This window comes from Leptinotarsa decemlineata, unplaced genomic scaffold, assembly GCF_025532065.1.
Source record: "Leptinotarsa decemlineata unplaced genomic scaffold, Ldec_3_MD MMD2_tig00026347_RagTag_RagTag, whole genome shotgun sequence".
In the NCBI taxonomy this organism is placed as follows: Eukaryota; Metazoa; Arthropoda; class Insecta; order Coleoptera; family Chrysomelidae; genus Leptinotarsa; species Leptinotarsa decemlineata.
The window spans coordinates 1,918,209-1,931,500 of NW_027412698.1; the positions used below are offsets into that span (position 1 = coordinate 1,918,209).

Here is a 13,292-nt window from a genome sequence, read left to right on the forward strand (position 1 = left end):
TGAAAGACAATTCGGAGGGGTGTGCTAACACGGTGAATCATCAAGTTAGCGTGACATGCCGTACGGACTACCATACGAATTTTTATTGTTTGAAAAATAAAAAATTCGTATTTTCCAATCTACGATGAGTACCCCTATAAAATTTTGTGACAGACCATATAGTGGGGTGTGCTAACAGGGTGAATCATCAAATCAGCGTGACATACCGTACGGACTGCGATACGAATTTTTATTATTCGAAAAATAAAAAATTCGTATTTTCCAATCTACGATGAGTACCCCCATGAAATTTCGTGACAGACCAATAAGAGAGGTGTGCTAACAGGATGAATCATCAAATCAGCGTGACTTACCGTACGGACTGCGATACGAATTTTTATTATTCGAAAAATAAAAAATTCGTATTTTCCAATCTACGACGAGTACCCCCATGAAATTTCGTGACAGACCATTAAGAGCAGTGTGCTAACGGGATGAATAATCAAATCAGCGTGACATGTCGTACGGACTGCGATACGTATTTTTTTTGTTCGAAAAATAAAAAATTCGTATTTTCCAATCTACGATGAGTACCCCCATGAAATTTCGTGACAGACCAATAAGAGAGGTGTGCTAACAGGATGAATCATCAAATCAGCGTAACTTACCGTACGGACTGCGATACGAATTTTTATTATTCGAAAAATAAAAAATTCGTATTTTCCAATCTACGACGAGTACCCCATGAAATTTCGTGACAGACCATTTAGAGCAGTGTGCTAACGGGATGAATAATCAAATCAGCGTGACATGCCGTATGGACTGCGATACGAATTTTTTTTGTACGAAAAATAAAAAATTCGTATTTTCCAATCTACGATGAGTACCCCCATGAAATTTCGTGACAGACCAATAAGAGAGGTGTGCTAACAGGGTGAATCATCAAATCAGCGTGATTTACCGTATGGACTGCGATACGAATTTTTATTGGTCGAAAAAAAAAATCATATTTTCCAATCTACGATGAGTACCCCCATGAAATTTCGTGACAGACCAATAAGAGAGGTGTGCTAACAGGGTGAATCATCAAATCAGCGTGACATGCCGTACGGACTGCGATACGAATTTTTATTATTCGAAAAATAAAAAATTCGTATTTTCCAATCTACGATGAGTACCCCCATGAAATTTCGTGACAGACCAATAAGAGAGGTGTGCTAACAGGGTGAATCATCAAATCAGCGTGATTTACCGTACGGACTGCGATACGAATTTTTATTGGTCGAAAAAAAAAATCATATTTTCCAATCTACGATGAGTACCCCCATGAAATTTCGTGACAGACCAATAAGAGAGGTGTGCTAACAGGGTGAATCATCAAATCAGCGTGATTTACCGTACGGACTGCGATACGAATTTTTATTGGTCGAAAAAAAAATTCATATTTTCCAATCTACGATGAGTACCCCCATGAAATTTCGTGACAGACCAATAAGAGCGGTTTGCTAACAGGGTGAATCATCAAATCAGCGTGACTTACCGTACGGACTGCGATACGAATTTTTATTATTCGAAAAATAAAAAATTCGTATTTTCCAATCTACGATGAGTACCCCCATGAAATTTCGTGACAGACCAATACGAGCGGTTTGCTAACAGGGTGAATCATCAAATCAGCGTGACTTACCGTACGGACTGCGATACGAATTTTTATTATTCGAAAAATAAAAAATTCGTATTTTCCAATCTACGATGAGTACCCCCATGAAATTTCGTGACAGACCAATAAGAGAGGTGTGCTAACAGGGTGAATCATCAAATCAGCGTGATTTACCGTACGGACTGCGATACGAATTTTTATTGGTCGAAAAAAAAAATCATATTTTCCTATTTACGATGAGTAACCCCATGAAATTTGGTAGAAAACCATTTGCTGATGTGTACTAACAGGGTGACTCCTCAAATTAGCGTCACCTACTGTACCAACTCTGATACGAATTTTTATTGGTGGGAGAATAAAAAAGTCATATTTTCCAATCTACGATGAGTACCTCCATGAAATTTTGTGAAAGACAATTCGGAGGGGTGTGCTAACAAGGTGAATCATCAAGTTAGCGTGACATGCCGTACGGACTACCATACGAATTTTTATTGTTTGAAAAATAAAAAATTCGTATTTTCCAATCTACGATGAGTACCCCTATAAAATTTTGTGACAGACCATATAGAGGGGTGTGCTAACAGGGTGAATCATCAAATCAGCGTGACATACCGTACGGACTGCGATACGAATTTTTATTATTCGAAAAATAAAAAATTCGTATTTTCCAATCTACGATGAGTACCCCCATGAAATTTCGTGACAGACCAATAAGAGCGGTTTGCTAACAGGGTGAATCATCAAATCAGCGTGACATGTCGTACGGACTGCGATACGAATTTTTTTTGTTCGAAAAATAAAAAATTCGTATTTTCCAATCTACGATGAGTACCCCCATGAAATTTCGTGACAGACCAATAAGAGAGGTGTGCTAACAGGATGAATCATCAAATCAGCGTGACTTACCGTACGGACTGCGATACGAATTTTTATTATTCGAAAAATAAAAAATTCGTATTTTCCAATCTACGACGAGTACCCCATGAAATTTCGTGACAGACCATTTAGAGCAGTGTGCTAACGGGATGAATAATCAAATCAGCGTGACATGCCGTATGGACTGCGATACGAATTTTTTTTGTTCGAAAAATAAAAAATTCGTATTTTCCAATCTACGATGAGTACCCCCATGAAATTTCGTGACAGACCAATAAGAGAGGTGTGCTAACAGGGTGAATCATCAAATCAGCGTGATTTACCGTACGGACTGCGATACGAATTTTTATTGGTCGAAAAAAAAAATCATATTTTCCAATCTACGATGAGTACCCCCATGAAATTTCGTGACAGACCAATAAGAGCGGTTTGCTAACAGGGTGAATCATCAAATCAGCGTGACATGCCGTACGGACTGCGATACGAATTTTTATTATTCGAAAAATAAAAAATTCGTATTTTCCAATCTACGATGAGTACCCCCATGAAATTACGTGACAGACCAATAAGAGAGGTATGCTAACAGGGTGAATCATCAAATCAGCGTGATTTACCGTACGGACTGCGATACGAATTTTTATTGGTCGAAAAAAAAAATCATATTTTCCAATCTACGATGAGTACCCCCATGAAATTTCGTGACAGACCAATAAGAGAGGTGTGCTAACAGGGTGAATCATCAAATCAGCGTGACATGCCGTACGGACTGCGATACGAATTTTTATTGGTCGAAAAAAAAAATCATATTTTCCAATCTACGATGAGTACCCCCATGAAATTTCGTGACAGACCAATAAGAGAGGTGTGCTGACAGGATGAATCATCAAATCAGCGTGACATGTCGTACGGACTGTGATACGAATTTTTTTTGTTCGAAAAATAAAAAATTCGTATTTTCCAATCTACGATGAGTACCCCCATGAAATTTCGTGACAGACCAATAAGAGCGGTTTGCTAACAGGGTGAATCATCAAATCAGCGTGACATGCCGTACGGACTGCGATACGAATTTTTATTATTCGAAAAATAAAAAATTCGTATTTTCCAATCTACGATGAGTACCCCCATGAAATTTCGTGACAGACCAATAAGAGCGGTTTGCTAACAGGGTGAATCATCAAATCAGCGTGACATGCCGTACGGACTGCGATACGAATTTTTATTGGTCGAAAAAAAAAATTCATATTTTCCAATCTACGATGAGTACCCCCATGAAATTTCGTGACAGACCATTTAGAGCAGTGTGCTAACGGGATGAATAATCAAATCAGCGTGACATGCCGTATGGACTGCGATACGAATTTTTTTTGTTCGAAAAATAAAAAATTCGTATTTTCCAATCTACGATGAGTACCCCCATGAAATTTCGTGACAGACCAATAAGAGCGGTTTGCTAACAGGGTGAATCATCAAATCAGCGTGACATGCCGTACGGACTGCGATACGAATTTTTATTGGTCGAAAAAAAAAATTCATATTTTCCAATCTACGATGAGTACCCCTATGAAATTTCGTGACAGACCATTTAGAGCAGTGTGCTAACGGGATGAATAATCAAATCAGCGTGACATGCCGTATGGACTGCGATACGAATTTTTTTTGTTCGAAAAATAAAAAATTCGTATTTTCCAATCTACGATGAGTACCCCCATGAAATTTCGTGACAGACCAATCAGAGAGGTGTGCTAACAGGATGGGTCATCAAATCAGCGTGACATGCCGTACGGACTGCGATACGAATTTTTATTGTTCGGAAAATAAAAAATTCGTATTTTCTTATCTACGATGACCCCATGAACCAGTTGAATTTTGTAAGAATGCCATTTGTTTCTTTTAGATACTTCCAAATGAAATATTGGCCAAGTTAGTGCTACAATGCATCTTCACGTCTTGGTTATGTGAGAATTTTCTTGTACTGTTCACAGAACGTCCACTTGATTGTCTTCAGAAATTGCCGTTTGAACTTTTCTGGCGTTATCTTTTACGTAGCCCAACTCTCGTTATCTGTTAGGTACTCAATTGATAGCATAATTGGTCGAACAGGTCCCAAACTTCTTGTTGTGTCTGAAATTTGTCACCGAAACCAATCAGCATTAAATTCAATCTCTCCGTGTTTCACTTGAACGTACAATTTCTCATTTGAGTTACGAAGAGCACATCAGCTAAGAGCAAACTGATCAGATAACATCAAATGACAAGTTTCAAAATTCATAAATATTAACCTCATCCGCTGTGCAAAATTCAGCAAATATCGACCAAACAATAAAATCATTGAGCGATAAATCTTTTTTGTATTATGGGCTTTGCTGAACCTGTATTCAGCTGAAATTCTTTGACGAATACGTTAGGAAATGGATTACTCATAAAAATAATTGAAATAATTTTTTTCTCAGTCATTATTAAACTAGACCCATTAAAATTGTTATCATTATAGTTGGGCTCACCGTTAAAAATATGGCGATGACGCCGTATCTACGTCACCGATGACGTCACATGACGCACATCTACGCCGAAATATAAGCAATATGAAATTATGGTTGACGTATCCAAGCGAATTTCTTCAATTGATTCATATATATCTTCCTGAATTCTGTTTAATGGATGTCCGGGCTATTCACTGATATCACCCTGTATAATGTAAATATAATTTTTCATATAAGTCAAAAATATATATTTTGTTTTAAATATTTAATTTAAACTGATTTTTAATAATTTTTCTTCAAATGTATCAAATTATTATATTGAATATATATAACTCAAAAGTTGAAGCTGTCGTACTCATAACAAACCTAGGCAACTCGTGCAGAACTCTACAAAACTTAATGTTTTTTCTCTACACCGTTGATTTCTGACTGGGGGTCCACACCTGACCTTGCAAAATATCCCACTACAAGTCATCACGTGGCAGCGGCAGTTGTGGTCAGTGTTGCCACATCTACCAACTTCTAGGTAGATCTACCAACTTTGCCCTCAGTCTACCTGTCTACCAACCTAAGCCTCAAATCTACCTATTTTTCAAAATTTTCTAATGTGTTTTTTTATTTTCTTATTTTCATAATTTTATGACACGTAAATGTAAATAATTGTATTTATGAATAAATGAATTACAAGTAAAAAAAAGTTTCAACGCCATTATTGAAAACATTTTCTTTCTTACTGAAGGATGAGGTGGTATGGCTTTGTGACTTAGCTCAACGGCGAATAAAAACACTTACGATTGACAGTTGACATTGACACTTCAGTACCGCGTAAACCGAGTTTGAAGCATTCGAGCTGTTTGTTAGCATTACATCAAAATATTGAGTTGAATTTGATGTAATAATTGTGATATTATTTGTTTTTGTCTAATTTTGTTAGTTACTACAGAGTTGTGAGTGAGTTGTTATGACCTACTTCTGCCTCTAGCAACCTAGAGTCTATCTTAAAGAGTAATGGATTCTGATAGCAGCGATGCCCATGATAGTGGCGGAGAAGGTGCACGGAGTCAAAGGTCAGATACTCCGCCACGAAAGGTTAGAAAAAGGCACTATGATCAAAAATATATCAAGTCATGGGAAAAAGAAAAGGAATATGCAGGTTGGCTACAAGGTAGTACGAAGGGGGATGAATATTTTTATTGTAAAGCATGCAAGTGTGATCTTAAATGCTCTGGTGGAAGATTTATTCTAAATAATCATGCGAATAGTTTGAAGCATGTTTCTAATGTGAAAGGTGAAGTTTCATGCTTATTGTTTTACTTTTATAATTATTATGTGATATAATCTTTGATCTTTGGGTATTATTATTTTTTAAATAAAAGTCAGTAATTACTGAAGTAAGTTATACACATTATAACACTTATTTTTAGGCTCAGCAAACCAACAAACTATAACCCAATTTGGTCAAGGTCAGTCAAAAAAGGCATTTGAGGATAAAATCAAAACCGGTGAAATAAGAATGGCATGTTTTTTGGCAAAAAATAATCTACCTTTTAACATTGCTGGTAAGTTCATATATGGTGACTAGCTAGGATTAGTAATTTAATAATCTATAGGTTATATTGTATCATATTTTCTCCACAACTATTTTTTTACTATATGTATTCAAATCATAATTATTATTTTTCAGGTGACCTAAAGATACTTATCCAAGATGTGTGCACAGATTCCGAAATAGCAAAACAGATAACTTTCGAAAAAACAAAGGCACAAGCTATTATTACAAATGTAACTGGAAAATTGTCTCATAGTGAGTTAGTTGAGACTTTGAAAACTGAACGATTTTCTTTAATTGTTGATGAGAGCACTGACAAATCAACCACAAAACACTTGGCGCTCATTGCCAGGACAGCAGTAGATTTTAAAGTGGAAGACAATTTTTTATGCTTAATACCAATTGTGGATGGTAGTGCTTCTGCATTACATGAAAAATGCAAACAATATTTTGATAATCAAAATATTCCCTACAAACAAAACATGATTGGATTCGCAGCTGACGGAGCTAACACCATGTTTGGTCCACACCATTCATTATCTACCCTGTTTGCAACAGAAATTCCACATTTATTCCTAATGAAGTGCATTTGCCATTCCTTCCACCTATGTGCTTCATATGCCTGCAAAACTCTTCCTAGAGGTGTAGAGGATTTTGCAAGAGATGTTTATAATTACATCCAGAATAGCCCAAAACGTATGGGTGACTATGAAAAATTTCAGTGTTTTGTGGCTGTGAAACCCCATAAACTACTACACCCAGCTCAAACAAGATGGCTTTCTCTACTTCCTGTAGTAAAAAGACTTTTAGAACAGCTTCCAGCCTTACAGTTATACTTTCAGAATGCTGTTTTGAATGACAGGCTACTTGCAGCTCAAACAATACATATAAAATCTATGGATCCTTCAACAGAGCTATACTTAAATTTTTTGGATTTTGTTTTGCCCTATTTCCATGATATTAACAAAGAAATGCAATCAGAAAGTCCCAAACTTTATTTATTGTATGAGAGGATTTTCACAATATACAAAACTATCATGGAATGTTTTATTAAACCTGATATACTGCAGTTGACTGAAGGTGAAAAAAACAGTAGCAGGGATAAAAGCCTGGACTCAGAGAACAAAATTTTGAGTTTAGATTATGAAAATAAAATAAATCATCTATCGATTGAAGAAGTGTACCTTGGTGGTAAAGTTCAATTCCTATTACTGAAACCAGGTTTTATGGCCAGAATCCATGAAATGGAAATAATACAGTTTAAAGAAAAATGCATTCTCTTTTATATGGAAAGTTTAAGACAAATAAAGCAACGTTTTTGTTTTGAAGAGAAGCAAAGATTAAAATCTCTTGCATTTATGAACCCTCAGCATTTAATTGAAAAACATGCAGTCCCATCTATTGCTCATATAGGAGTTCTGTTTCCAGGCAAGTTTTAGTTATTAATTTTATCCACTTAAGATTTTTTTTTTCATTTTAATTTAATTATTTATGTAAATATAACTTCTTTTTTCAGGACTATTCCCAGAGACAGATAACCTGACCGAATTAGACAGAGAGTGGAGATTATTGAGAAACATGGCACTCCCCTTTACAGGAAAAAATGCGGATCCTACACCTGAAGAGTTCTGGAAGCATGTTTTATTAATCAAAAAAGGAGACCAGTCTCCAATGTTCCCTCTGCTATGTCAATTCATAAGAAAATTACTGGCACTTCCTCATAGTAGTGCCAATGTTGAGAGACTGTTTTCCTCTATTAATAATATGAAAACCTGCCAAAGAAATAAACTTTGCACAGACACTCTAGAGGGTTTGTTACATACTAAAAGGTTTATCACAAAGAATAACGGGCAGCCTAGTAGTAATCATTTAAAACTTTTTAATAAGAATATGTATAAACACAAACAATAAATAAATTTATTATTATTTATGTATTTTTAATTAAAAAACCTATTAAATTAAGGTGGTAGATCTACCTATTTTTAATCTTGGATTCTACCAACTTCTACCGATTTTCGGCACATATTCTACTAATTTTCTAAAATTAGGGTTAGCCACACTGGTTGTGGTTGTTGCGAGGCACTTGCACAGATTTCATAACTTCTTAGCATAAGCATGTAGCTGATAGGTTAGGTTAAAACTAGAATGATATTAGCTTTATGGGTAGATTTAAATGATTCGTAAACTTATGAAGTAATTGATAAGTAGAAACATTATTTTAGATTTATGATGTATACTTATGGTTTTGTGAACTGCGAAAGTTTTAGTGAGGAAAGTTAATTAATTAACCGGGGTGAGTTTATTATCATCAAACATTTATTACTATCATCTTATTTTCAGGATGTCTAAAAATAACAATAAATACCGTCAAATTGCATGTACTATTGTCAATGCCGGATATAACTTTAATACGTTTAGTAGAAAAAGAGTATAATGACGAAATATATCATACGTTAATGAAAACACTGAAGAAAAAAATACCAAAAACAACAGATATAGCCTTTATAAAGCTATTAAACTAAATTACGGGCAAATTAAAGACTTAATTAATAATTTGGGTTTATTGTCAACTGATTCTTTTTTTACTCGTTTCAAAAGGGCAGTCAGTTCAAATGACATAAATGAAAGTCATTCTCACCATCCAAAAAAGGAAGTTTTGGTACTTTATGCATTTCTTTGGGTCAAAAGAATAGTCTTAAGAATAGATTGAATTCAAAATTATTTTATATAAGACATAAAGATAAATTTTGTAAAATAAGATGTTCAACTCCTTCACCTCAAAACCCAGATGATATGGCCAACTTCTCTCTTGATATATCAAACATTTTTTCACGAATAGAAGTGTCACAGTCAAATGAAAATATTGATAATTCAAATATTTCAACTTCATTCAGTAAAAGCGTTATTTTGAATGAGGTGTGCGAGAAAACTTCAAATCTTAAATATGACAAGGAATTTGAGAAAAGCCATGCCAATTATTTAAGTTTTGCGATATCAGAAAATAAATCAGACGGGAAAGAGGACAAATTAAATTCATGTATTGTTGGAAAAGATGAAAACACCTCATCTTATAGTATTTCGGGAGAGGGTGAAAAAATCAATTGTGAATTGAAAAATATATATATATATAAGCAGACGTCTGAGTATTTAGGAATTTTACCAAAAGGAAGTGAGAATTTGAGAGACCCCACTTGGAAAAGACCTTCATATAAAACTTGCAGGTTTTTAGAGGGGACGTTCATTCTTTCTGAGGCTGAATTTCAAAATATTTGTGTAAACAATAAGTTAGTTAGGAGATACTTTAATTTTGTACTGAGAAGGAAAATTCGAGTTGTAAATAATGTTTGTGTTCTCAATATAAAACATTCTAGATTTGCTAAGAAAAAAGACCAGATCCTTGTGTATGGCTACTGTATGCATGACTGTGAGGTATTTATGTTGAAAATAAATAGTATCAGTCAGCCTGGTTGTCATGCAGTAGAGGTGTTCAGTTCCTCAATTAATTTCAATCATTTAAAAAAATATACCAGCCATGTGCGGGGTGTGGAAAGAAAGTTACTGGGTAATTCACTCCTCTCCCAAAAACCATTACTAAAACGCCATTATGATATCAAAACACTGAAGAAAGTACTTGTTTCTTCTGGAAACTTAGGAGATCTTAAATCAGATAGGATGAGGATGACGTTTTGGATTTGATTTTAATGCAGCGATCAAATAAAAATTATATTTATTCTGTAGGGGTTCCCTTTTTCGTTTATATCTTTAGTAAAGAGCAATTGAATTTATTACTAAAAGAACAGTCACCAGTTCTCTACTTAGATGCGACGGGTACTGTTATCAAGAGACCGAAAGCAGCAAAATCCAGAGTGTATTACTACGCTGGAGTGATTACCACACGGAATAAACGTGCGTGTTCTGTCATAGAACTAATAACCAGTAGTCATGATACTGGATCAATCGGGACTTGGTTAATTTCTTTTAAAATATATGCCATGAAAGTAAGCAGTCATTGGCCATTATTTTCCATGGTTGTAGTTGATTTTTCGTTTGCCCTTCTTAATGCAGTTTCATTATTCTGGAATAATTTAAAATTACTAGAATACGTGACTACTTGCCAAAAGATTTGATTAAAATTCGAATCTGTTGTTGTCATTTCTTCAAAATGATATGTAAAGATACCAACAAGGTAACGGAAGACAAGTCACAATGAGAATTTTTCAAATTCAAGTTTGCCCTACTATTCAAAATGTCTGACTTAAATGAAATATTATTTTGGTTGAAAGATATTTATATCATTTTAATATCTGAAACTGAAAACGATCTAGTTTTATCTTCAGAAAAACGCCTGAGTGACAAATCTGTGAACTTCAATGAAGAATATTTAAAATTCAGCAATAATTTTTCTCAAATACCTGAAGAGAAAGATGATGAGTTGACTCTTTATAAACAATCCGCATTCTACAGGAAATTCCAATCAATTTTGTCTCAAGTCAAATTTGGTCCTTCTGACAGAAAATATGTGAAGAATGAAGCATATTTCCCAGACCTTGCGGAAAATCTGAAGAAAAAGTATGTATCATTCATTCCTCTTTGATGTGGCATATTCACTGAAAAGCGAGTTAGTAACGCTCCGGTAGAAAGGTACTTCGGAATAATAAAAAACATCGTCCTCAAAGGTGAAAAAAACCAGAAATGCAGCAGAGTACTCAGAAAAATTCGTCAATATACGGTTAGTACCTGCAAAGAGAGTGATTTAGAAATCAATTCTAAAAAATATACCAGGAACAAGAACTACGAATCGCAAGCACTAAAAAGTAAAGAAACATGGCACAAGTCAAACCAAAGCAAATCAAACCAAAATATTTCAATAATGATTCGATTAATAATTTCTCTAATAACTCCCAAAACATAACACCAGCCTGCATCGACTGCGGTAAAGGAACCCTGGATACTACAGTTACAAACTGGGTCCAGTGTGATAAGTGTCTAGGATGGGTTCATGCAGTTTGTGATAGTGCTGATGAAGAGAGTTATAGTGGCCCTTTTATCTGCAAGTTCTGTACTATGAAAATGGCAGATTGTACTCAAGTAAATGTGTCACCAATAGGTCATTCACTTTTTGAACAATGCCAGATATTTTTAAATGACTTGAATTGGGTTGATGAAGTTTGATAACGTCAACCTTTACTTTTCTTTATAAGAAGAGTCCGAATTCTCCTGCTATCAATTACGGGATTGAAAATGAAGAAAATGCGGTGTGTGAATATACAAAACAAACAAAAAATAATGTCAGACATTCAGGAATACGTACGCATAACAGACACAAGTATTTGGCATGTTCTTCTGATGGCTTGGTAGGTTCCTATGGGCTAATTGAAGTAAAGTGTCCATATTTTATTAGAGAGCATGATCCAAAAAAGGCCATACGTCAAAATCTGTTAGCTTATATGGCTTCTGATGGGAAGTTACTTACAGATCACATATATTTTTATCAGATCCAAGGCATGTTGGAAATATTAGATAGGAGTTGGTGTGATCTTGTTATATACACGAAACATGGTATTTCAATACATAAAATATTGAGAGACAAAGAGTTTTGGTCTCAAATGAGGCCAAAGTTAGTTTTCTTCTACCTAAATTTTCTCCAACCAGAAATTATGCTAGGTTCGAGAGATAAAAATTTAATAAGGGAACAATTCCTACATAAATTCAGTATGTCAACACCATTAGAGTTTTATCCAAATGGTTTAGTGAAATCTCAGAATTATTATAAGTCTATTTCTAAAGAATATGTTTGCAACTATGATTATTTAGATTACTTTTTGAAAGAATTGAAAATCAGCGATATCCTTGTTCTCAATGACAATAAATGGTTATCAAATTTCTTGATTGATGTAACATTGAATTTATTGAATAATAATGAAAATTTTCAGATTTTAGATTCGCACACCTCACAAAAAATGTTCATTCTAAATTTAAAAAAAGAATTTTTGCATGACGTCAAATTCTTGAAAAAATATATTATTATGCCATTGCTCATTAACGAAAATCACTGGTGTCTAATATACATCGATAACGAGAAAAAAATTTTCAATTTTTTAGATCCTATGGGGGAAAACAAAAGTGAATGTGAAAAATATTTTCATAAATTCAAATTCTTTGTTTCTGATTCGTTCATCTGGAGAATACAATATTATCCTCATGTCTTACAGCGTGATAGTTATAATTGCGGGATATATGTAATTTACTTTTCCATAAAACTTCTAGAAGGTAAATCTCTGAATGATGAGTTCAATCCGGATGGTTTCAGAGGAAAAATTAGGAATATTCTTTTAGAGCGCTCTTCTAATATGTCCGATAAATGTCTTTTCTGTGGTTTTGAGAGTAGAGATATCCCCATCACTGGATGTAACTTTTGTTATCGAATAATGCACATGAAATGTCTCGGTACAAAGTTTAGAAGTGAATATGTTTTTCCTTTCGATAACTGCGATATATGTATTCAATATTTGGAAATCTAAAAAGAACAATCTTCCAGATTTTGTATTTTTCAGTTATATTCATTTGCAATATTTTATATACATCAATTCATACTTGAACTCCTTCATAATATGTTAGTACCCAATCATCAAGATATATTTTCATTTTAATATTTTTATTTATATCGTATTTCTTTTATTCATTTCTTAAACTTATTTTAGAAATCCTGTTAATTTCTTAGCATATAGGAGAATTTTATTTTTTC

The 13,292-nt window shown here is 34.2% G+C and overlaps 1 protein-coding gene across 1 annotated transcript; it reads left to right on the plus strand.

Moving 5' to 3' along the window:
* The first annotated feature begins 5,693 nt into the window (after positions 1-5,693).
* Positions 5,694-8,473, plus strand: LOC141486209 (zinc finger protein 862-like). Its single transcript, XM_074183938.1, has 4 exons — positions 5,694-6,286; positions 6,423-6,557; positions 6,683-7,975; positions 8,064-8,473. The coding sequence occupies exons 1-4, from the start codon at positions 6,007-6,009 to the stop codon at positions 8,456-8,458; spliced, it is 2,103 nt and encodes a 700-aa protein (XP_074040039.1). The 5' UTR covers positions 5,694-6,006; the 3' UTR covers positions 8,459-8,473.
* The last annotated feature ends 4,819 nt before the right edge of the window (positions 8,474-13,292 follow it).

Excerpts from the sequence above, each read along its gene's own strand:
- LOC141486209 (XM_074183938.1), top strand. The coding sequence starts at position 6,007 with ATGGATTCTGATAGCAGCGATGCCCATGATAGTGGCGGAGAAGGTGCA. Across the intron at positions 6,287-6,422 it reads GCATGTTTCTAATGTGAAAG|GCTCAGCAAACCAACAAACT; the intron begins GTGAAGTTTCAT and ends ACTTATTTTTAG. Across the intron at positions 6,558-6,682 it reads TCTACCTTTTAACATTGCTG|GTGACCTAAAGATACTTATC; the intron begins GTAAGTTCATAT and ends ATTATTTTTCAG.